At 42.1% G+C, this 22,747-nt stretch overlaps 5 protein-coding genes across 7 annotated transcripts; 4 read left to right on the top strand and 1 right to left on the bottom strand.

Annotated features, from left to right (window-relative positions):
* Nucleotides 1-2,122: 2,122 nt before the first annotated feature.
* LOC116209498 (OVARIAN TUMOR DOMAIN-containing deubiquitinating enzyme 3) lies at nucleotides 2,123-4,445 on the top strand. Its single transcript, XM_031543155.1, has 8 exons — nucleotides 2,123-2,279; nucleotides 2,399-2,543; nucleotides 2,675-2,762; nucleotides 3,152-3,215; nucleotides 3,304-3,409; nucleotides 3,506-3,560; nucleotides 3,757-3,810; nucleotides 3,977-4,445. The coding sequence occupies exons 1-8, from the start codon at nucleotides 2,258-2,260 to the stop codon at nucleotides 4,118-4,120; spliced, it is 678 nt and encodes a 225-aa protein (XP_031399015.1). The 5' UTR covers nucleotides 2,123-2,257; the 3' UTR covers nucleotides 4,121-4,445.
* Nucleotides 4,446-4,731: 286 nt separating this feature from the next.
* LOC116209482 (ataxin-3 homolog) lies at nucleotides 4,732-7,686 on the top strand. Its single transcript, XM_031543135.1, has 2 exons — nucleotides 4,732-5,253; nucleotides 6,427-7,686. The coding sequence occupies exons 1-2, from the start codon at nucleotides 4,981-4,983 to the stop codon at nucleotides 7,330-7,332; spliced, it is 1,179 nt and encodes a 392-aa protein (XP_031398995.1). The 5' UTR covers nucleotides 4,732-4,980; the 3' UTR covers nucleotides 7,333-7,686.
* Nucleotides 7,687-8,905: 1,219 nt separating this feature from the next.
* LOC116214266 (reticulon-like protein B12) lies at nucleotides 8,906-10,900 on the top strand. Its single transcript, XM_031549654.1, has 4 exons — nucleotides 8,906-9,141; nucleotides 9,336-9,516; nucleotides 10,029-10,240; nucleotides 10,326-10,900. Exons 1-4 carry the CDS (start codon nucleotides 9,075-9,077, stop codon nucleotides 10,481-10,483), a joined length of 618 nt encoding a protein of 205 aa, XP_031405514.1. The 5' UTR covers nucleotides 8,906-9,074; the 3' UTR covers nucleotides 10,484-10,900.
* Nucleotides 10,901-11,057: 157 nt separating this feature from the next.
* LOC116214253 (E3 ubiquitin-protein ligase HAKAI homolog) lies at nucleotides 11,058-13,702 on the bottom strand. Of its 2 annotated transcripts, XM_031549633.1 has the most exons (4): nucleotides 13,069-13,702; nucleotides 12,701-12,811; nucleotides 12,502-12,560; nucleotides 11,058-12,363 (listed from the first exon to the last, which is right to left on the bottom strand). In XM_031549633.1, the coding sequence occupies exons 1-4, from the start codon at nucleotides 13,321-13,323 to the stop codon at nucleotides 11,319-11,321; spliced, it is 1,470 nt and encodes a 489-aa protein (XP_031405493.1). In that variant the 5' UTR covers nucleotides 13,324-13,702; the 3' UTR covers nucleotides 11,058-11,318. The 2 variants fall into 2 exon arrangements, with proteins under 2 accessions (XP_031405493.1, XP_031405502.1); XM_031549642.1 differs by lacking the exon at nucleotides 12,701-12,811 and having other exon boundaries at nucleotides 13,069-13,700.
* Nucleotides 13,703-15,518: 1,816 nt separating this feature from the next.
* Nucleotides 15,519-18,316, top strand: LOC116193057 (protein SSUH2 homolog). 2 transcript variants are annotated; one of them, XM_031521807.1, is made up of 8 exons: nucleotides 15,519-15,813; nucleotides 15,921-16,127; nucleotides 16,224-16,235; nucleotides 16,393-16,459; nucleotides 16,645-16,976; nucleotides 17,071-17,212; nucleotides 17,367-17,492; nucleotides 17,708-18,316. In XM_031521807.1, exons 1-8 carry the CDS (start codon nucleotides 15,789-15,791, stop codon nucleotides 18,090-18,092), a joined length of 1,296 nt encoding a protein of 431 aa, XP_031377667.1. In that variant the 5' UTR covers nucleotides 15,519-15,788; the 3' UTR covers nucleotides 18,093-18,316. The 2 variants fall into 2 exon arrangements, with proteins under 2 accessions (XP_031377667.1, XP_031377668.1); XM_031521808.1 differs by lacking the exon at nucleotides 16,224-16,235 and having other exon boundaries at nucleotides 15,520-15,813.
* The last annotated feature ends 4,431 nt before the right edge of the window (nucleotides 18,317-22,747 follow it).

The raw sequence follows: 22,747 nt of genomic DNA, 5'->3' as shown, positions 1-22,747 counted from the left end.
CATGCCACAACATTGTATCAGCATCCACAGTTATTATACAACTTGTACCCCCTATGTACTCAATTGGTGGAGCTAGTTTTTTGGGGCCTCCGTAGTATAGTTGCATACCAAACTTAGTTCTCAGCCTCCAATAGCAAAACACAGGTTCACTGATAGTATAGACTCAACAACAAATACCACTTATTCCTCAATCTTCTAGCAGCAAACAAGAAAACCGTTGAATGCCAAGGACACCATTAAACTCAAGACTCAACGTACAAACCACTTGATCCTTAGTCTTATGGCAGCAAACAAATAAACCACGCCAAATTAGTCGATCAAGTTATGATTTTGAACTTACATTGTATTCCTTTGTTGGGATGAGAAGGACACGATTCACTGACAGGGTAAATTACACTGGTGGTCCAAAATGTTTTACAAATATTTTATTATGGTCCAAAAAGTTTTTTACGCTACATGATGGTACAAAATATTTCAAAATTGTTTCATTATGGTACAAACCGTCAATTGGCCCTAATGTCGTTAACATTTTGCTGACGTGGCGAGTCCTATGTGTCACTTTTGTTACGTGGAACCAATCATAGTACGTCAAATCATTTAAGAGAAAATAAAATTTTAAAAAGTCCAAAAAAATACAAAAAATAATTTTAAAAATACAAAAAAAAGAGTAAAAATTTTGAAAAAAATAAAAAAAATATTTTAAAATTTTGGAAATTTGGAAATTATTTTTTAAAAATTTTAAATTTTAAATTTTTTTAAAAAAGAGTAAAAATTTTAGAAAAAAATAAAAAATTATTTTTTTGAAAATTTAAATTTATTTTTAAAATAATTTTTTTTATTTTTAAAAAGTTTTTAAAATTTTTAAAATTTTAAAATTTTAAAATTTTTAAAATTTTTAAAATTATTTTAAAATTTTCGACCACGTCAGCAAGGATGTGACACGTAGTAGCCACGTCAGCGTCAAGCTCGAGTTGACGGTTTGTACCATCATGAAACAACTTTGAAACATTTTGTACTATCATGTAGCGAAAAAAACTTTTTGAACCATAATGAAACATTTGTAAAACATTTTGACCACCAATGCAATTTACTCTTCACTGACATAACACTAACTGCTCAAAGTCACCAATTTTATCCAAGTTTTGCCCTTCCTACAACTAGAGAAATGATCCATCATGAACTGTAATGCCATCATCAACACCAACTCAGATCGTCTACATGCGAATGGAATAAGACAATACATGTTATTGATCTTTGTATCTGCTCCTGCATGTACCAGCCGTTGCTCCTCTTCTCGCAATGATCGACTGCAAATTGACACCCTTCAACGATCGACTGCTTTCTCCCTCGGAATTCCGTCAATCATTCCTCTGATCCTTGAAGATTTAGGGTTTTGATCAACTCTGCTCTTGATTTGTGAGAGGAGTTCAAAAGACACTCTGTTTCAAAGAAAGGCGGGAAAGAGAGAATTAGGGCAGGGAAAAATAAGGGAATGGGACCCAGAAGCTTAGTTGGTGCGGCCACATTGGCATCGTTTGTCCAATTCACATGCCACGTCAGCTTTCTGTCCATCAGTTGACGGAAATGATGCGCGGCAAAAATTTTTAAAATTTCCGTGATGCACCATGTTAATTTTTCGAATTATGATGCACTGTGAAAATTGATTTCAAACTGTGATGCACAATATTATTTTCCCTCATAGTTTTTATAATGGATGGATGAAAATGGGTCTTATGTGCAATATGAACACTGTCATGTTCTTTCGTTCGGACATAATAAGTTCTATAGGTTGAAACAACATGAGCAGAAACAAGAAGACCATAAAAACGCTCGCTCGATATTCCTAAAACAATTACACGATGACCCAAAGAACATAATAATTACCAGATTTCTTATTCTATAATAAATATATTTTATAATTTATTATTCTAGTCGTTAATTATCTCCAAAAAGTATACGTTCTTTTTATAGAAATGGAATCCTAGCATGTATTCCCCATACAAGGATGGAAATGAAATCCTAACATGTACTCCTTTAATTCTCTATTTGCAAATTTAGATAGGACATTTGCAAAAGTCAATAAAGAAACTGCCCCTAATGTTGAGAATAATAACCGCCGTGCCACTCCCGCCCGTTCCACCTCAGCCGGAAGGAACCAAATATTCGGCATGAGTAGTCGGCCAAGATAGCGTCGCCCTTCCTTGTAGCTTCTTTCTTGTCCGAGGTTCAGGCTCCTTCTCTGAGCTGCAGCATTCTCATGGCGATCCCACCCCTCGCTGGTAGGTGCCCTTCCACGGTTCCACCGCTGCTCTTTGTCTTGTTACCCTTCATTTCACTTTCTCATCCACCCGGCACTGAGGTTGTCTAACACTGCCATTTTCCTGTTGCCTGATTGCAGAGAGCATACTGCAGCAGCTGAAAGATGGCATCGCTCAATTTGAGCTCCTACCATCACCCGCAGCTTCAGTCTCGACCCCGGATTGGCCTCTCCTCTGCTCGGGAAGCAATAATCATCGATTCTTCGCCAGAATCGGACCGTCACTGTGAGTTCCGACTCATAAACCCTAAACCCCTCGACTCCAATCACATTCTTCGCCGGAGAAGCTGACTTTACTTTTAAAAGTACATTTTTAGATTGCCATTCCCCGTAGGTTAATGCCTGCGTTTCGTGTAGTGGTGGAAGATCACCTGCGATGAAGAAAGTTGAGCATTACTCGGTTCAGAAAGTCACCGGAGATGGCCGCTGCCTTTTCCGTGCTCTGGTAATTTACCAACTGTCTGCTCTTTGCTGCCCTTTTGCTCAAGATAGCTTTGAATTATGTGAAAAGTTCCGATTGTGAGATGGAATTCTTCCCTCGGAGTTAAGCTGAAGAACTTCTTGTTACTTATTTTTGAGCCTGCTGAATTTTGTGAGATCATCAACCGCCACGCAGGAAATGTCGTTCATCTTTTAGATTATTGAGCTTAAAACAGTTGCTGCTAGTAAATTTTTTCAGTTATTGTTAGTTGCAGTTTTCTGCTTCGAGGTGAAAAATCATGCCTACTGCCTTTGTCTCCCGGTGTTTAGATTAGATTAGATCTCGACATTGGCAATCGTCTGAAGTTCATTATCTGCCCTTTGTGAAGTAACTCTTTATCTTTGTGGAATCAGGTCAAAGGGATGGCCTTAAATAAAGGTGTCTCTCTTAGTCCACGGGAAGAGAGGGATGATGCTGGTAGTAATTTGCATTTACGTCTCTAAAATCTCCATATTGTATATTGCTTGAACGTTTAATGAGTTCTTTTTGGACTTTAAAAGCGCAGATGAATTACGAATGGCTGTGAAAGAAATAATCTGCGACAGTGAAGAAGATCGCCGCCAGTATGAAGAAGCATTGGTTGCTATTACTGTTGATGAGTCTTTGAAACGGTGAGCGCTTCATGTCCGATGAACTTGTACGTTCGGGATTTGGCAATTCTTGCAATAGGAGTTAATCTTCAACTTCTTTGTATTCATTCCCTGTAGCTACTGCCAACGGATCAAAAAACCTGACTTTTGGGGAGGAGAGTCAGAGCTACTGGTTTGTTTCGTTCTCTGTTGATCTCCGTCTATTTGTTTCAGTTTCTGGCTAAATGTTCCCCTTTTTTATTTCCCCCCCAATGTTTATGTGCCCGAGGAAGATATAAGTTCCCATTAACTGCATCTGAGGTAATATTATCATTTTAGCTTTTTGATCAAACTCAGCTTCTGACCAATGTGAACAAAAATGCTCTCAGGTAATGTCGAGATTAATTCAGCAGCCAATCATTGTCTATATTCCAGAAGATGAGGTAACTTTTTTACGACAGGGGCAAGTAGTTTATGTTCGATGGCAGTATTGGCTGGTTTGAGTATGATTTTACTCTCTGGTTGAAGTGACTCGAGTACGATAATGCAGTTGCATTCGGATTGTATCTAATAACAACACATGTGCCTCTGCTTGTAACTACTCTGCAGCACTCAAGGGGTGGGAGGGGCTTGGGATTCATACCCATCGCGGAGTATGGATCTGAGTTTCGGAAGGGCTTGAGAAAAGGGAAAAAGAAACAAGTCGTGAAGCTTCTCTATAGCGGTAGGAATCACTACGATCTGCTTGTCTGATTGTCGAGCCAGTTATAACCAGAGAAATGCAGGGGGCAGATCCTTCTTTCAGATCCGAGAAAAACCAAGCCTTTCTTTTTCTATGTAACCTAGTCCATTGCTATTTCGGGAGGAACAGATCTTACTGCTTACTTTAATCCAGAAATGTGGCCGAAGCAGTTTGATTTTCTCGCTTACACATATAGCAACGTCTCTTTGTTGTTGCTCATCTACTTCTTTTCGAATGTAAAGCAATTTGACGGACTTGTTTAGTCCTCAAATTCGACTCATCAGTCTCCCGACGAGTTTTATTATTCGACAATTATTGGAGAGAGATCTTGTAAAATTTTGGGATTCCTACATAGATTGACTCGGCGAGTATAGTAGCTTGGTGCAAGTAACTATGGACTAGGAAGTGGCAATATGTTATCCTCCATGACGGTTCCGACTTCCGAGTACAAGGCAAATGCTAGAAAAAATCAATTTGGTCCATCTCGTCCAGTCCGATCAGTAGTTAACGGGAAAATAATAAGTAGAATAAAATCGAGTTAATTGTTTTTTGGCAAAAAAATTGAACTTTGGGTTATGGATAATAAATGATTTTAAAAAAATAAAAACAGAAGGGAGAAAGAGAGAGGGAAGGGAAAGGAATATCTTCTCCCATTCCATCAGAGGATCGGAATACAAATTCACGGCGCTTACACATTCCATTCCCATTTCCAAGGGAGAAATCCTACAACACTCCTTCACCACCATCACATATCATAGAAGAAGAAGAAGAAGAAGAAGAAGAAGAGTCAAACGGTTCTTCTAGGGTTTATCCCCCGCGATTTCGAAGCTTTTGATTTCGGTCGTAAGACGGTCGGCCGTGCAATTTGTAGATGGAGGGAGTGAGCAATGGGGGGATGCTCTACCACGAGGTTCAGGAGTCGAAGCTCTGCGCCGTCCACTGCGTCAACACCGTCCTGCAGGGCCCTTTCTTCTCCGAGTTTGATTTGGCCGCCCTCGCCTCTGATCTTGACCGCCGGGAGCGCCAGATGATGATGGAAGGCGTTGGCGGCGGTGGAGGGGGAGGAGGCCACGTCGCCGCCGGCGGGGACTTCCTCTCCCAGGATTCCCACAATGTCTCCCTCGACGGCGATTTCAGTATCCAGGTCTGTATTCTCTGCTCAGTCCCATTTCTGTGACGGACTAATGCCCTAAAGAACCAATCTTTGCGTTTTTTCTATTGGTTCCCTTCCATGCTTTATGGTTGCCAGTGATGCCCTGAATCGCAATCCGATGTTCTTCTCTGGATTATGCTTGGAAGTTATTCCATATCTTTTTTCATCTTCTGCTGTTTCTAGTTACAAAACTGCTCTAAATGCACGGACTCTTGACATGATTCAAGATTCGATTATCCGTGGTTACTCCAATCTAACCTTTGCAACTTAAATATACTCATCGGACAAAGTTTACAATTGATGATGAGTCCTGCTGAACAATCGGGCTTTTATTCTCAGTGAAGCACCTTTGATAGCCCTCCACCTGACTAGTTGGTTTTCATGATCTTTTGCTGATTGTGGTTAATGGAGCACGTGCAACTTGGATATATGACATACGCAAGTATCCGTTAAATAAGGTTGAACAAAGGAGACTTGCTTTTATATTGTCACTGCATTTCTGTTGATCTCCTAGCTAATCTATCATGCCTAGATTCTCATCATGTAATCATGTAGTGTGTACCAGAATGCAGTTCAGTGTTTTTACCTTTCAGTTCTTTGTGATTGTTGTATGCTATCATCTAGAATGGAAATGGAGGAAATGTTGGGCTGTGAGCCTGTGACTACTGGTTCTTATCAATGCACTACATCACTTATAAATCTTGATGGATGTCATGTGTGTGTATATATTGCCAATGAAGCCCCGTGATCATCTATACCCTATGAATTATCATGTCACCAGGGAAACTGGGAAAGTAAAGAAAAGCCTGCCATGGCACTCTGGGTTTAGCATGCGACGGTAGTAGCCGTGAATTGGTAATATACCTTCGCTGTTAGTGGGCTTTACATGCTGAACCTAAATGTAGATCTCCTTCGTTTTGCAAGTTGAAATCTATGAGATGTATACTGAAACTAAGATTGTTAAACATAGTACTAGATTCTAGTAAACTTTGATATGCTGGCATAGGATTCCAAATTATTCTGCAGCTATGGCTGCAGGGTAATGTGTTGATATCATGAAAGTTGACATGCCTTTGGTTGTTTTCAAGGTGAATACAGTTATTTAAGCATTTCCAAGGTTTCTTTGTCTCATCTATATAGAAAATCATGAAATTCCTCTTACAGGTTTTGCAGAAGGCTTTAGAGGTTTGGGATCTGCAGGTCATCCCCCTAAACTCCCCAGCAGCAGAACCAGCTCAGTTTGATCCCGAGCGTGAGAATGCATTTATTTGCCACTTGCAAGACCATTGGTTCTGCATTCGGAAAGTGAATGGGGAGTGGTACAATTTTGATAGCCTGTATGCTGCCCCACAGCACCTCTCGAGGTTCTATCTCTCAGCCTATCTTGACTCCCTAAAAGGCTTTGGGTGGAGCATTTTCATTGTCAGGGGAAACTTCCCAAAAGAGTGTCCCATATCCTCTGCAGAAGCTCCCAGCAGTTATGGTCAGTGGCTTTCGCCCGAGGATGCAGAGCGAATATCCAAGTCATGTAATGAAACGTGGGATCCAGCTCGAAGGATTGATCAGACTGATCAAATGGTTTCTGAAATTGAAGATGCAGATCTCAAGGCTGCCATAGCTGCCAGCTTGATGGATGCTACCCCGAGTAAGGCCAGTGTTGATGCTACCCCTAGTAAGGCGGCTAAGGCCAGTGTTGATGCTACCCCGAGTAAGGCCAGTGGTGATGCTACCCCGAGTAAGGTCAGTGTTGATGCTACCCCGAGTAAGGCCATTGGTGATGCTACCCCGAGTAAGGCCAGTGGTGATGCTACCCCGAGTAAGGCCAGTGGTGATGCTACCCCGAGTAAGGCCAGTGGTGATGCTACCCCGAGTAAGGCCAGTGGTGATGCTACCCCGAGTAAGGCCAGTGGTGATGCTACCCCGAGTACGGCCAGTGGTGATGCTACCCCGAGTAAGGCCATTGGTGATGCTACCCCGAGTAAGGCCATTGGTGATGCTACCCCGAGTAAGGCCAGTGGTGATGCCGTAAACAGTCAAGAGGAAAGCCCAGACAGAGAAGAGAAAAAATGACCTTGGAATTTTATCTTAGTTTTGGTTGAGAAATCTATGAAAGCTCCGTATCCCATGATAGTGCAATTAGTTGTATGGTGTAATCAGCTTTTTGACCGTTGGATTATCAAAAAATTATTTCTTTATTAGTCAATAATTGTAATCCAACGGTTCAAAAATTGATTGCATAGGAAAGTGATTGCACCATAGAATGTCCCCCCGATGTAGCTTCAAGGAATTGATTCGACGGACAGAATCCATACTCTGCATGAATTTCGGCAGGTTTTCATTTTCTTTGGCATTTCGCTGAACATATATTAACTCATGTTCCGGCGAATTCTTCCAGTTTCTGCAATTCTATGAGCTTTACTTCTAGAAAGAGTTTTTGAGTGAGAAAATCTTGAGTGCACGAGTTTTCTTTCGGTATGGCTACAGGGGCCATGGCGTTGGCCCGTGGCTGTAAACACGGGATAGTACTTTGTTAACTTGTTAAATATAATTTCATAAACTCAAGATTTATCAATTCTGTGGAGGGCATCCTGGTAACATTTCGAGACTCTATCTACAGCTTGCAGGTTCCGTTTTATGCGCAATAGAACACAAGATCGAATCGAATGAATCCTGGATTTTGACTTCATCAAATGTCAACTTCAAAAGACATTTAAAAATCAGGAATTTTGCTGCGTTGAGTAAATGAAACAACAAACAAGTAAACAAAATCCATTGTTTTCATGGAGCAATGTCTTCCCCACTCTCTCTCTCTCACTCTCTGAGCTCTGCTCATCCATTTGTGAACGAGAGAGATGGACTGAGAGAGAGAGAGAAAGGTGATGACGGTTGGTTGAAAATTATAAAATTTTACATGGAAAAGATGAAAAATATCCATAAATTTATATGAAACTTGGTACCACCACTTATCAGCTTGAGTTTTAAGTAAAAATGGACTCAAACTTGTATAAGCCTAATGAAAATTTAATATGGTATCAGAGGAGGTTACGCTTCTGCATATCCACGTGGACTCACATTACGCCGACCTAATATCGAGAGCAGCCAAAAAGAGCACCCTCATATTAGTCTCCCCTCGCCCGAGCATGAAAGATGAGCTTGACTCGAGATCAGTTGTTGAGGACGAGTGTTGAGAATTACAAAATCTCATTTAGAAAATATAAAAGAATATTCATGGGTTTATATGAGGCTTGGGGCCCATGAAATTTATTTTTTTCGCTGAATAAAAGGCTAGGTTGGGTTATTAGCCCGTTGTGGCTGCTCCAACTAAGGGAAACTAACCGCCACGGAATATTTCTCTCGTCATAACTTGCTAAGACTTTAGCCCAACTTGATTACCGCAGCCGTATTAACGCACTTGTGAATTAAGTTTAAGGCCTACTGGATTAAGTATTATAGGCCGGTCACCGTCATCCCATAATACACTCTCATAGTGGCTAGTGTGAGGTTTAAACTCGTGATGTTCAAGTGGAGCGCTTGATGTTTAATCACTATGTTACCGTATTGGTGGTTGGGTCCATGGACTATGATGAGTGGTGCGACACTTTTAAGCTGGAAATATGAAGACCCACCAGCTGAAATTTTCAACAGTCATCCCCTCTGAGAAAGAAAAAGGTGACATATATTTTTAAAAAAAAGTCTAGTGCCATTACATGGGCATCGCCTGTGTTTCCTCTTCCTCTGAGTGAGCCTGCCCAGCTCCAATTCCAAATCCAGCTGTTCTCTTACTTTTCTTGATCAAGGAGGGTTCTTCCCCCATGGGCACATCAGACCGATTCTTCTGCAGGCAGAGAACTTTTCATCAGATTCTCGGTGGCGGTCTTGGTAAGTTGAATTCCTGAACTTGACGATCTTCGATCGTAATTTCTATCGATTGCAGTCCAGCTCCGGCCCCCCCCCCCCCCCTTTTTTTTTTCTCCTGCTATCTATTTGTATGTCGGGTGGTCTTTTATCTGTTCATTATTGTTTCTGGGTAAATGCCCAAATTGGCTTCATGTCTGAGTTTCTGCTTGGAGCAGCTGCCGATGTCATTCTATGGAGGAGGAAGAATGTGACACTGGGGATACTGCTGGGGACATTAGCTGCTTGGGTGGTGTTCGAGAGATCTGGTTACACTCTGCTATCACTTGTCTCCAGTGTCCTGCTGCTCCTCACCACAATCCTCTTCCTTTGGGCCAAATCTGCAGCACTTCTCAATCGGTATATATTACTTCCTTCTGTCTGTCTGCTGGTAAACTTGTCATTTTACTGTCTCGGCTCAGACTTGATGATCGCGAAATATGTGGAGACTGTGATCCTTGTTATTTTACTCTCAATCGATATATATTTACTTCCTTCTCGTGAGCTGTGATCCTTGTTATTTTGTATTTGAGTGAGTTCAGCTGGAGATCATGTTCAGTAAGAATGATGCGTTCTTTAAAGTCAAGCACGATCTGTTTTGAGAGTTTTAGGGGAATTTGCGTCTTAGATTTGATAAACATGCTCTCATTTGGTTGATCAGGTGCACTCATCTCATGTGCACTCCAGAAATGTTATATCTTTGAAATCCCATTTCAACATTCTTTGTTTTGCATCAAATTCTCAACCGGACTTTCAAGCCTATACCGCTATACGGACGTATGTCCATTTCGGCGTCATGTCAAATCCAAGTGCCTGTCCGCATTGTTCTTAATAATTTGCTTACTTAATGTTTCTGACTTGCTGAAGAACAGGCCTGCTCCACCGCTACCTGACTTACATCTCTCAGAAGATGCAGCAAATTATTTGGCAGCTCTTGTTCGAACTCATGTAAATGCCTTGCTGTCGGCTTTCCAGAAAATAGCCCTGGGTAAAGACTCGATGATGTTCTTCAGAGTGGCAGGATGGCTTCTGTTGATATCTATTGTTGGTGGCTTGACCGATTTCCTCACACTAGGATACACGAGTAAGTTTTCGCTCATACTCCTTGGTAAAAGGTTGCTTTCGTTGTTCGAATCATTATCATAACGACTTGATTCTTGAATTGTCAGCCCTTTTCCTTGTACTGACCATACCGGCTCTCTACGAGAAGAATGAAGAACTTGTTGACAAGTGTGTTGGCATGTGTTATTGTAACTTGCAGCAGTTGTATGCGAAGTTAGATAGCAGAGTTCACAAATGGAATATGGAGAAGAGAAAGTTAAGCTGATTCCATATTTTCGTTGCATTCCTTCACACTACCTCAGAAACTTTTTTTCACGTGTCCTTCCTTTACGTTGCTTCTTTGGCGATGCTCCTGCTGGTCCTTCCATGGGGCTAGCATGTGCAAGTTTTGGCATCTATCCTTCCTTTGCGCTGCTTCTTCAGCTACCCTCCTGCTGGTCTTTCCATGGAGCCGGCATGTGCAGAGTTCCTTTACGCTGCTTCTTTGGCGATGCTCCTGCTGGTCTTTCCTTGGGGTTGTGCAGGGTTGGTAATTAGATAATGCAGACATTACTTTTTTCCGTAAATTTTCTGTCAATATGCGAGACTGTCCTAGTGCCGAAGCTGAGTATATGTCTTTGTTGTGAGTTTTTTACTCTTGATCATGTTGGAAATTTCGTATTTTATCTCTTTTACTACACTTCATCTAACCTTCATAAAAAGCTTATTCTACATTCATCACATAAGATCAATGAAGGTGGAACTTCGCAGGTCATGATGATCGGTTGTATTATGGATCACAGTTCACAATCAACACACGGTAGAACTCCACAAGTCATGATGATCGACTGCAATATGGATCACAAATTGTCAATTTGAAAATTGATTATGCTTTCAGAACCTTTCAATATCCAACTTCAGAAAATGAAGCTATCACAATTATGCAGCACTGGTGTAAACGTCGCATTCCAGTCTAACCCTGACATACATCGCAAAATTAGGAGAATAATTGCAGCCCAAAATGTTACAAAACCAATGACCGCAACCAGTAAAGGGCCGATATAAAAGTAAACCAAAGTTCAAGACAAAGAAGGCGAGCGTTATACTAGAGTCTGCTTTTTCTAGTCCTGATTGCTCCCAAAACTATCACGATTCTCGTGTTGCCACCCAAATCCCTGCCCATCACCACTATAGAACTTCCCTCGCTTGTTCTGTGGCAAATGAGGCTGTGATTGAGATGGTGGTGGAGGCGGAAATGATGGAGGCTGTGGTGCCAATACTCCCCTGCCATCCCTTACATCGGCAGAACCCCCACCTGGCATATTGGGCGGCACTGGCAGAGGATTTAGTGGTAATGCCCCAGGATGATTCCGCATATAGTCGCCCTGGTTTTGATAACCATCTCCTGCTCCTTGAACCGACCCCTGAGTCTCAAAATGTGACCCGGCAATTCCTGCATTCCAGGTTGGAGCATAGCCTGGTGGGAAGTTCATAGCACCCGGTGGGAAACCCAGTAATGATCCCTGTTCAGGTCCTGCTTCGGAATTTGAATCCTGCCGCGCCACCTCATAGGGACCATTAAAGAAGGCCTGAGGTGCACCCTCGGGTTGAAAAGGGGGGAACCCAAATGGAGGCGGGTGATTTAGCATAGGAGTTGAAGGTAAGGGCATCATGAAGTTGGGTTGCGGGATGGGATTCAAAGGTGGGTACTGGCCAGGTTCTTGCGGTAGGCTGTGAAGATTGGGCTGGTCAAACCCAGGAGGATGCTGACCATCAGTCTGGGATTCCGAGGGATTATTTGCTTGTCCAGTATAAGCTGGTGGCTTCTGTTGTAAAGGAGGTCTTGGAGTTTGCTGCTCCCGAGATTGTATGTTACGGGCCTTGTCTTCACGATCAGGAAGCTGCAAAGGCCCGGGAGAGAAGCCAGGCCGTGGAGGAGCTCTGGCAGTGGATTCTGAAGCAGAAGGCTGTCTGAGGATCCATGCTTCAGATTCATGAGCCTCTTCTTTTTCAGCATTAGGGTTGAGAAGATCAGTATGACTCTCATGAATATGAATTTCGAATTCGCTCTTCTTCATGAAAGACTTGAGACAGTGTGGAGCAGCACAAATGAAGATGCCCTCCATCATTTTGATAGTCTGAATCTTCTGTATGCGCTCATCACATCTGCATTCCATGGAAATGAAACGATTCTACATGTTACATTCAGAAGGATAACGATAGTACAGAAACTATCAAGTCAATGCGCAAAAGTTTGCCATCAATGCAAAAGGATACGGGTGAAACGCAAAGATTAGTCCTTACAGGTAACAGATTGAATCGCTCCTAGCACAATCTAGGCAGAAGGCGTGCTCACAGGGGCTCTGCAAGACATGAAACTCTCTTGATCAAACTGCGGCATTGCAAGTCAAAGGTCATTCCCAGCAAACAAGAGAAATTTACAACAATTACAAACATGAGGTACAGAAACGAAATGGTTCATCCTATACAACATGGCATTTACAGTGCAGGACCGCGCGATGATTTCTTCACTTTTTGGCACCCAATTCCTAAGAGGTGCCTCGCCAATAAAGGCCTCCAAAAAGCTTAAAGATTCCACAAGTTCAATCTTTCCCTGTAAGTTTATCGAGTCAACTCAAGAATTGAAAATTTACTTTGATGAATGGAAACTTCAAGCAAGCGAAACATAGAGCATGTCTTCCCTACTTAGCTGCACTCGATGCGTATAGATACAGCTTGCATAAGGAAGTAATCCATGAGCCGAACAACAATACCAAAAACCACATATTTATCCTCAATCCATGAAACAATAATTCTATCCTCCATATAAAGTAACAATCAATGTACCGTGAGGCATTGAAAATTACTAACCAGCCTTCCATAGATAGCAATGGGGAAATCGCATCGGACGCAAAAGTGGACGCGCTCGCCGAGCTGCCTACGGGATTTGCGGCCCACGACCTTGACAACAGAGGCACAGGTGGCCGCCCCGAGACCCTTGGCTACCGGGAGGTCAGCGAGCACGAGGTGGTCGGGGCAAGCAACGGTCACTGTTTCCGTAGGTAAAGGTTTTCCGCCCCCACCAGCGTCCGAGGACGGGTCCCGCTTCAGCCGAATCTGAAGCATCCTACTCCTGGGCAACGCGACAACCGTACACCGTCTCTCTGTTCTTCAATGCCGCAACACCGGCCGAGGTTACAGTTGGTTTCGAATGGTGAAAAGCTCAGTCCTTCGCTCTCCCAGCTGAGAGGAGGACAGAAATCTGCAAAACCCTAGTCTAAAAATTCTGACCGCTGCCACTTCCGCGGGAGCGGGGGCAGGGGCAATAACACAGGGTACAAAGTGGCTGTCCGGATCAGAGATCGTGAAAGGTGAAGGATAGAGCGGGAGAGAGGAAGATTAGATTGCTAGCGACAATCAGGAGCAGCCGAATGAATTTCAGAAGCGGAAGAAGAACCAGATTTGAGAAGTGAAAGAAGAGAGACAGACCAGCTTCAGAATGGGCTGGGCCTCATAATCTATGTTTATATCCGTTCATGTTACCAATAGCGAAAATAAAACTATCAATTTGGTCCTTCAAAAATTTTTGTTATCAATGCGGTTACTCCGTCGAGTAAATTAGTCCTCCATCAAAAAGATTGTTTAGAATCGCCATAACTCCATCAATAATTTTTTTTTTAAATAAAGGTGGCCAGAGAAGGGGCTCTAGCAGAGGTTTGCCCCGGTCTGTCTCGAAGAAAAAGAAAACTTCTTTTTTAATTTTTTTTTTATAAATTATTGTTGGAGTTATGACGATTATAACAATCTTTTTAACAGAGAACTAATTTGTTGGACGGAATGATATTTGAATGACCAAATCGATGTAACATGATCTTTCGAGGATCAAATTGATGCTTTATTCTATTTATAATATATAAAAGTCTAAAAGTGCAAATGAGATATCGACTTTTAGAAACCCTCATCTCATGATCAATTACCTCTTCGATTGCTCAGAAAAAGCTGAAAGGCACAATTGAGACTGTCGGCTTTTGAAAACTCTCAACTTATTATCGATTACCACTTCGCTTCTTTAATTTAGTTTTCAAAAAGAATTTCGAGAAACCGAATATGTGAATCAATTAATGAATGTTTGAACCATAAAGGTGAAAAGGAGAAGGAATAAAAATTAGAGGTCAGGAAAACCTACCCACTATTTCACGGCGAATAGTTATCTATTTACATTTAAAATCACAACATTTGAGTTTGATTATTTTACAATTTTACAACAATAAAAAGGTTTTTCTGTCCATTTTTTTCTTAATAGTTTCTCTGTTAATGGTGGGGGCTTCCATGTCAAGGACTCCATAGCTGCACACTCCATAGTGTAAAACCTTAGAACATCTCTAACGGCCATTTTAGATGTGTCTTTCCACGTCACGTGGCGTATGGAGAGACGCTCCCCAGTGGAGCACGTCTCGTGCGTCTCCACGCGCGAGGACAAGCCTCTCTATGGAGACTCCAGACAGTCCGTTCATGAGCCGTCATGTGGCGATTCGTGTCAAAAGATGCAACAATTTTTTTTTAAGAGTTTAGCAAAAGACTCGCTGGCTCCTTTTGCCTTTTGGAGCTCGTTGCTCCAACCAAGTAAAATGCAGCGGGCGACACAATTATTTTTCTTTTTTTGAAAAAAAATTATGAGATCACAATAGAGACCCGATTAGAGACTAACCATTGGAGTATCAAGTCTCGCTTTTTCTCGGAGGTATCTCTTATCTATGTGGCACCTATGTGACAAAAATCGGCCCACTTTAGAGGTTCATCGAGAGATTATTGCTGAAAATGGTCTTATGAATTGAAATACCGATGAGTCTTTGCCAAAATTGAACTGATTTGCAGCGTACCCATAACTCACTTTTTTCATGTCAAGCTTTAACTAAATGCTGCTTATTCTCATGATAAAAGTCTTCTTGCTAAAAAAAAAAAAAGAACTTGAGCATATAATAGACATTTTACTAATGAATGAAAAACTTTGAAAATTTTCACTATAATATTTGTTCATTTAGTTGGTCTTTTATTAATAAAAACTCACCCATATTATATGTTTGTATTCCCTTCTATTCTTTGAGAAAAAGAAAAAGTATTCCCTCCTATTCGTTTTCTACTAACTCCGCACACAGGCGGTCACCGAGGAATGCTCTCGCGGTCTTGCTCGTACACGGGCCATGGTCCATCTCAAGGTTTGCACAGCCACGAGCCCAATGGACCAAATTCGATTTTAAAAATTAAATAATAATAATAATAATAATAATAACTTATCCAAGCCTCTCCCACCTCTCCGGCCGTCACTCTCTATCATTCTATGGAGTCTCGTTCTCATCATGCAGTAAGTAGATAGAACTTAGAAGCGATCCGACAAAGAACGAGAAGTCGTCGACCAACGCGTGGACCCTTCAGGCCGGAGCTCAGATGAGGACAACTCCGACATCTCATTCAATTCGCTCCTTCCTTACCAGCTAAGAAAATTTTCCCTCATTTTTATAATCCTCCATTTCTTCCAAATTCTCTATCCGTCCTTTTCTCTTCAGTCTCCTTTCCGCACCCTCAAGCGAAACATGGAGGAACCTCTGCTCTCATCAGGTGAGCCACCCCCCCACCCCACCACTCTCTCTCTCCATTGTTGCTTCGTTTATGGCGCATTTTCTTGATGGGTTTTCTTGCCCGTGAACTGTGATCATTGCCCAAAGAGAAAAGGAGTGAGCTTGGGGACAAGGAGAGCGACAGGCTGAGCTCGTACCAGTACGTCGGGAGGACCAACTCTAACATCCCCACTGCTTCTTTGGTCGGAACTGAGGTGAGTGTTGACGAGATTCGATCTGCTGCTGCCGTCTCCGATCGCTACCCGCCCTCGCTTCACGCCCCCCTTCTCAGCTCGCCCGAGCCGGACCCCGATGGTAATTCAGCTTGATGATCCCCAGGAAATTTTGCTGCTTTGACTTTGATGCTGATTTTATTTTGATGGGTTGTAATCAATTTCATTTCCTGCTTAGCTTTCTACTCAGGTGCTGTAGTTAGATTCGATTGTCAATTCCGGCGCATTATCAATATGAGGGATGATGATCCATCCGAATGTCTGACTAGACGATGATTGAGAAGGAGCTTTCTTTGGAATTGGAGTTATCATTTATTCTGAAGATTCCTATTGACTATGCATTGCAGAGCAAGCTAAAGTCTACCGAGGCGGATACGGAGGAGAGTATGGTGGACCTGTTGGTGAATTTCAGAGGTATTCGGCTTGTAAGAGGCTTTCCCCTCCCCCCCCCCACCCGAGCATATGACGAGATAAAATATCCCTTTTTATATCCTAGTTTTTCTCAAATTATATACTTGTTCGGAGAAAAAAAAAATGATATGCTTGGCATTGTTCTATGAAGTGAATATTCAGATTGTTGGTTCGATGGATTTGTTTAGGGAAGTGTTGGACGAGGTGGAGATTCGCGAGCTACTCATCGACCATGTGGGCCACCGTTGCTGCTGGGGAAGTCGTCCTGCTCGTACATGGAAGATCCACGCAGTTGAAGATTGCAATGTCTATGTTGGCACTTTGGATACTTTCATAGAGGAAAGGGAGGTGGTGAGAGAGACTGAGGCCCATCTAGGCGGCAACATTGATGGAAAGGACAAGGGTCCCGAGCTTGGAGTATGGGAATTGGATCTGAGGTCCGAGTTTCCTGTCCTGTTTGTGCTGAACAAGGAGACCCGGGCCACTATTCCACACTCTGAGACCATTGAAAAATGTTCAGGTTATCTTTTGGGCTTGTAAAGTCAGACTTTCCTACGGAACATTTCCAGTGGAATCTGGAAGGCAAAGTTAAAATATTGGTGAAAATTTTGCAGGATGTGCTGGAAGAGGAGATCGTGTTTGTCCCGATTGCAATGCCGACCAAGAACCAGGATATTATAAGGAGAACCGGATGAACCAGTGCTCTGCTTGTCACGGGAGGGGTTTGATCGCTCATAGAGACGGATCCGACACGATGTAACCTCTTGAGCTTCAATTTAGAGTTGCTTATTTCCATTCCTATTTTCTCCTGAAGTCTGAATTCTTTACCTAATAGTTTTTTGCGATTCCCTAAGAAAAATCCCGGTCCATCTCCTCATTTCCTATAAACAAATACCATATACTTTTGCAGATGTGTGAAATGCAATGGCAAAGGGAAGATACCATGTGCAACTTGTAGTTCTCGAGGCCTAATCAAGTGTGAAACCTGTCGAGGAAGTGGATCTCTTCTCTCCCGCAACATTGCTGTGGTTAAATGGTACACATGCTTATGTCACACTAATGGCCTGTTTGTTACCATCAAATAGAAAAGGAATTGCAACCTTGCAGCATCATTTTATCTGCATCTAATTCCGTTACTCTAATCTATTGATCGCTTCTCTTAACCTGGCTGGAGGAGCATTGTAGACAAGGTCTATGTTATAATCTTCTTGTCGTTGGGAACTGACATAATCATATTGATCCTCCCTGCAGGAAGACACTCTCAACCCGAAAAGTGGGCGCGACGGCGGGGGCTGCGTCCGTTCCTGATGAAGTCTTCCACCAAGCAAAAGGTGTCCAGCTGTGCAACACACAGGCGTACCAGTGCTCCCCTGCCTTCTTTGCCGACTCCTACTTCCTGAACAAATTTTCTTCTGAAGTCATCTCGGAGCGGGCCCAGGCCCCCCCCAAAGCTAGGGTCATCTGCGAGAGGCACACCATTTCGGTCGTGCCAGTGACCCGTGTCACCATGAGTCACCGTAATCGTTCCTTCAGCTTTTACATCATCGGGTACAGCAGGGAGGTTTATCTTAAGGATTACTACCCTTCCAGGTTTTGCTGGGGGCTCTGTCCTTGCTTGGAATGGTTGAAGTTGTGAGCATATGTGGTCTTTTCTTTGTATTATCTGCTTAAAATAAGGTTGTACCAGATGAGATATTTGCGAGCTTGTCGAGATTTCGGTCGTCGTTGGTGTGTGTTGGGTTATGTGGTGGTGAGGAATTTTGCTACTTTATACTGTACATGTAAGGAATGTAAGTGTGCTCAATTCTTTAGTTTGGGTTTGTACTTTTAAGCATCTGCTGGGTTCTGATTATTGGTTTATACTTTATAGATTCTTGTTTAACCCCGCGGATGAGGCTAGTGGGGCAGAGCCCTCAGGTATGTTGATCCTAGACGGTGGTGTGGTCGGGTTGAGCCACCTCAGTCCTAGTAGAGTATGGTTCGGGGGAAGCCTATGTGACCTAAGTCGAACCATCCTCAGGCCTCCAACCTTCTGACTTTGGAGACTCTGGAGATGATGGGCCAAGCCGGTGATCTATGGCCATTAACATGGCCAAGACGGTGACAGAATGGTGCAATCTCTCACATTTCTCGGTCGATAGAGATTGCACCTTGCTGTTACCAGGCCGCACGTTGCACTAGTGAGAGCTAACTATCAATCGAGAAATGGAGACGAGAGATAGATGACGGAGCTCTTTTGATCCTACAGGGGCCAGTGTTTCGCTCGAACTGAAAATTAGTGGACTTGCCTTTGGGCTTTTTTTGCGTTGTTTTGAAACGCAAAACACTATCATCCATGGAGTTGCTTAATAGATCGCGTCAATCATATTATACCACACCATGTATTTGATCTACTGAGCCTCGTCGTTTCATTGTCACCCCATTTTTTTCACTGGCGCTAGTCTAGCTATTTCGCTCGGCAGCTACTCCTCCTGCACCCCTATTGCCTCCCCTCCTTTCTCAGAAATTTCTAGCTTTACTGGACCATTGTTTTGGATGATGACTCCGAGCAACCAATGTATGCGACAAATGTACTCCAAAAAAAAAAAAAAAAACCATTTTCAGGGAGGTCCGCCAGAACTGGATTTTGATTGTTGAGGAATCAAACAAATTAGGAATGTCGATTGGAATAAAATCTGATTGGAGTTTCATCATTAGACATGAACTGTCTTTCTTTCCCGGTTTCAATGATTTTATTTTATAATATATTTCGGTAATAATTTCATGAGAGAACATTCAACAATATGATAATATGAATCGGAAGATACATCGCACAGATAGGTCCAAGGTCCAACATCAATCGTTGACCCTGACCGGGGCTGAAGCGAGTGGGAGTGGACCGTAGGGTCCGCCTCCACCCCCACCCCCAGCTCGCCTACGTAAACATCTTCTCCCCCTACTTCTAATAAGTTTCAACGATGCGTGTGGGCCCCATCCAAATCATTTCCGCCCTGTGGCCTGTCCGTGTCCTTCACTTCACGATGATCGGAAATTGTGCCCGGACGAGGAGCACCCTGTTTCTCTCTCTCTCTCTCTCTCTCTCTCTATATATATATATATATATATTAATCTCTTCTCATTTTCTAATTTTTTAATTGGTGAACTAAAATTTTCAGTTGATTAAATAAGAAATTGGAGGTTATTTTATTTCAGTACATTTGAATAATTTTATATTGATAAAAGGGAAACTATTTAAATTAAAAGGTAAGGCTACTATTATATTTTTATCCCATAAAAGAGAGAATGAAAAAAGGGGAAAAGGAGAAAAAAAATATTGGCGCTGAAATAATGCATCGAATTCCTAAAGTAGACGAACCTTTTCGTACAATGATGATGAAATGACCAAAACATTCTATTCATGAGGAAACAATGGACTTGTCCCACAAGTATCGAGCAATTTATATGCATTATTATCCTTTATAGAAAGATATAAAAATAGTTGTAGTTCCATTTTTTTTTTTTTATGGATAGATATGCTGTAGTTCCATATATTCACTTATTCAATGACCACTTTCGATATCTTTTGACGGGATAGACTAATTAAAACATTATATTGATTAACATAATTCCTCCCTTATATTGATTGTTACTTGCGTGACTAATTAATACAGTGTTCAATCGAAGCAATGCAAGTCGCCTCAGGCCCTCTGCCAACTTCCTCGCTCCATTTTCATTGCTCGATAATTTGGAAAAAAAAGGCAACAAATTGTTTAATTATTATATTTTTGTCGGAGAAATAAAATATTAAAAAAAACGAAGAAGAAGAGAGAGATGGAAAGTGCAGAACTGCCAGCTTTTACAATTGGAGGCTTGGCCAGCCCATTCTCCGCGTTGTTGAATTGTGATTTCCCCCCCGGCCCAACTTGGCCCCACTCACATGATTGGCACCGCACCGCGCGTCTCGCCGCAATAAGCTGCTCTCCACCCCGACGCTTCTAGGCTGCGCCCTCCTCATCTCAGCCGTTAAAAACTTGTATCCCCGATTCGCAGCATCTCGGGGATCACATCAACCGTACGATCCGAGAGCTCCACACGGGTAATACATCTCCCGCGAAGCAGGGGATCACGGGATTCAACGGTCGAACCGTAGGCGGCGCAGATGTTGGGGAAAAGTAATCATCAGCTAGCCGACAAGTGATGCTCCAAACCTATCCGGAACTGAAACGTGTCACCCTCGCTGAATTTCTAAAAGGGTATTGGAATGTCACTGGGGACACGTGGCTGATACCCGCCCTGCAGAAAAGCAACGAAAGGGCCCGTCAGAAAAAGGGGACAGGAGGACATGTTTGTCACTTCCATTCGAACGGCAAAATCAAGAAACGTTCCAAAATTCCGGACCATTGATTTTTATCGTAATAATTTTGTATATTATATGACGAGTTCGATTTCTTTTGATTTGATACCACAAAATCCATGGGATTTGCATAACTATTAGATTTTGCCCCCGTAAGATTCTACCCATTCCAACGTGCATGCATTACCATGAGATCGACTCTAATCTTTGAGAACATTAAATTCGATGCGATCATGGCGCGTTTGATACTTTTGTGATGTGGTTGAAGTGCACGTTAACTCCCATATATTGCTTTAGGAAGTTGGGTGACTTGTACTTTTTCCTCGAGCACCAACATTTAGGCAAGGTACCTAAAGGCATGAGTTTTCAGCGCTGAACCTGTTTTCCCCAACCCGCAAGGGCTTTATTTCATAACTATAATAAGTAGTAGCACACTTTATCTCTACCTTTCAAGTATTATAATATGAAAATTCTAAGGGGTTTGGTTTAGTGATTAAGGAGGAGTTTAAATATTCATCCGATCATGATTCGAAATCCCTTTGAGTCACCAGAGCGACTTTGGCATGATTACAAGCTCCGCGCGACGCCGATGGTTCATGGAGTTCGGGATTAGTCGGGCAAAACCCGAACATTCTGGGTTAGAAAAAAAAAGTATTAATGTGTGGAAGCAGAATTTTCCATTTCTGGTACCAAAATTCATGCATGCAGCAAAGCAAGCTGCCAGTACAATACATCCTCCCCAGTTAATTGATGGCCATTCCCTAAAAAAAATGCACTAAATACGTATGATGGATGGATGCACGAATGAAACTAAATTAATTAAAATTAAATCAGAATTTACTGAACATCAATTAACTAAATTAATTAAAATTAAATCGGAATTTCTGAACATCAATTGATGAGGATGCATGGAATGCTGCTGCATGCTGAATTTGCTCCGTACGTTGAATGCATGCGCTAATTGGGAAGTCTTATACGCAATTGCCGTTGAAAATAACGACGCGATTGAACTCTCTATTCTTTACGTGAACATGAGGAATTAATCGTCTTTTCATGCAAATTTGTTTCCTTTCTCAATAATTGACCTTTCCCCCCGTGACTTCACCCGTTTATGGAAACATTTGCCATTAACTTCACCTGCTGCATTTGTGACTTACCAATTCAGATAGGCTGCCGTGCCGATCAACTATAATCTCGTTAGCGCTACTATGGAGTTTCTCATTCGAAAATGATCTTAGTTGACTCAGTTGCGAATCAGGTCTCGTTGCGTACATATATAAGAATGAAGCGTGTTTTGTCTCATTATTGATCAAATTGATTGATTAAATTAAAAATATGGATTGCTTAGAAACTTCCTACTTCTTTGATAATATTATCAGGAATTAAAATGTGTGGACCAACGTAGAACAATATGGCTTCCGTGTTATCAATTGTCAAATTTTCAGAACTTGACTAGTCGGCTTGCATCTATCGATCATAACAAATGTGGAAATAGCGTAAGTCAAGGGAAATTAGAACCGGTCCACACTATATCTCGAGCACGGAAAATTTTTGAAAGGAGATTTTTTTTTATTTCGATGTGCAATAAGGTATCTGAAAACTTAATGGACCCCGAAATCTAATCGACTCATGAAGGGGTAAAACTCTCTCAATGTGGACTTTCACCATTCACAATGCTCGAAACTAAGACATTATTTAAGGGAATAAACGTTGAACCACTTCAGATATTTGCTCCATTTACGTTTTTTGTAATTTGTTATTTTACTTAAAATAAAATGTGGATTTATTAATTGACCAGCCCATAGATACCTTTTGCTATACATACATCTATGCTATCGTGGTTGATTCTAACTTTGCCAATGTATAGGAAGTTTGACTTGCATGTCATATAGGCCCAAGTCTATGAAGATGGATAGGGTAAGTTTTCACTACGCATTGGGTACCTACCTCTCTACCAT

This window comes from Punica granatum, chromosome 1 (assembly GCF_007655135.1).
Source record: "Punica granatum isolate Tunisia-2019 chromosome 1, ASM765513v2, whole genome shotgun sequence".
Lineage (NCBI taxonomy): Eukaryota > Viridiplantae > Streptophyta > Magnoliopsida > Myrtales > Lythraceae > Punica > Punica granatum.
The sequence above is the reverse complement of the archived record's forward strand: the minus strand, read 5'-3'. Positions and strand labels throughout refer to the sequence as shown.

Excerpts from the sequence above, each read along its gene's own strand:
- LOC116214253 (XM_031549633.1), bottom strand. The coding sequence starts at position 13,323 with ATGCTTCAGATTCGGCTGAAGCGGGACCCGTCCTCGGACGCTGGTGGG. Across the intron at positions 12,561-12,700 it reads TCATCGCGCGGTCCTGCACT|AGCCCCTGTGAGCACGCCTT; the intron begins GTAAATGCCATG and ends CATGTCTTGCAG. Across the intron at positions 12,364-12,501 it reads AGCGATTCAATCTGTTACCT|ATGTGATGAGCGCATACAGA; the intron begins GTAAGGACTAAT and ends CATGGAATGCAG.
- LOC116214266 (XM_031549654.1), top strand. The coding sequence starts at position 9,075 with ATGGGCACATCAGACCGATTCTTCTGCAGGCAGAGAACTTTTCATCAG. Across the intron at positions 9,142-9,335 it reads GATTCTCGGTGGCGGTCTTG|CTGCCGATGTCATTCTATGG; the intron begins GTAAGTTGAATT and ends TGCTTGGAGCAG. Across the intron at positions 9,517-10,028 it reads TCTGCAGCACTTCTCAATCG|GCCTGCTCCACCGCTACCTG; the intron begins GTATATATTACT and ends GCTGAAGAACAG.
- LOC116193057 (XM_031521807.1), top strand. The coding sequence starts at position 15,789 with ATGGAGGAACCTCTGCTCTCATCAG. Across the intron at positions 15,814-15,920 it reads GGAACCTCTGCTCTCATCAG|AGAAAAGGAGTGAGCTTGGG; the intron begins GTGAGCCACCCC and ends CATTGCCCAAAG. Across the intron at positions 16,460-16,644 it reads CCTGTTGGTGAATTTCAGAG|GGAAGTGTTGGACGAGGTGG; the intron begins GTATTCGGCTTG and ends GGATTTGTTTAG.
- LOC116209482 (XM_031543135.1), top strand. The coding sequence starts at position 4,981 with ATGGAGGGAGTGAGCAATGGGGGGATGCTCTACCACGAGGTTCAGGAG. Across the intron at positions 5,254-6,426 it reads ACGGCGATTTCAGTATCCAG|GTTTTGCAGAAGGCTTTAGA; the intron begins GTCTGTATTCTC and ends TTCCTCTTACAG.
- LOC116209498 (XM_031543155.1), top strand. The coding sequence starts at position 2,258 with ATGGCGATCCCACCCCTCGCTG. Across the intron at positions 2,280-2,398 it reads GGCGATCCCACCCCTCGCTG|AGAGCATACTGCAGCAGCTG; the intron begins GTAGGTGCCCTT and ends GCCTGATTGCAG. Across the intron at positions 3,410-3,505 it reads GTTGATGAGTCTTTGAAACG|CTACTGCCAACGGATCAAAA; the intron begins GTGAGCGCTTCA and ends CATTCCCTGTAG.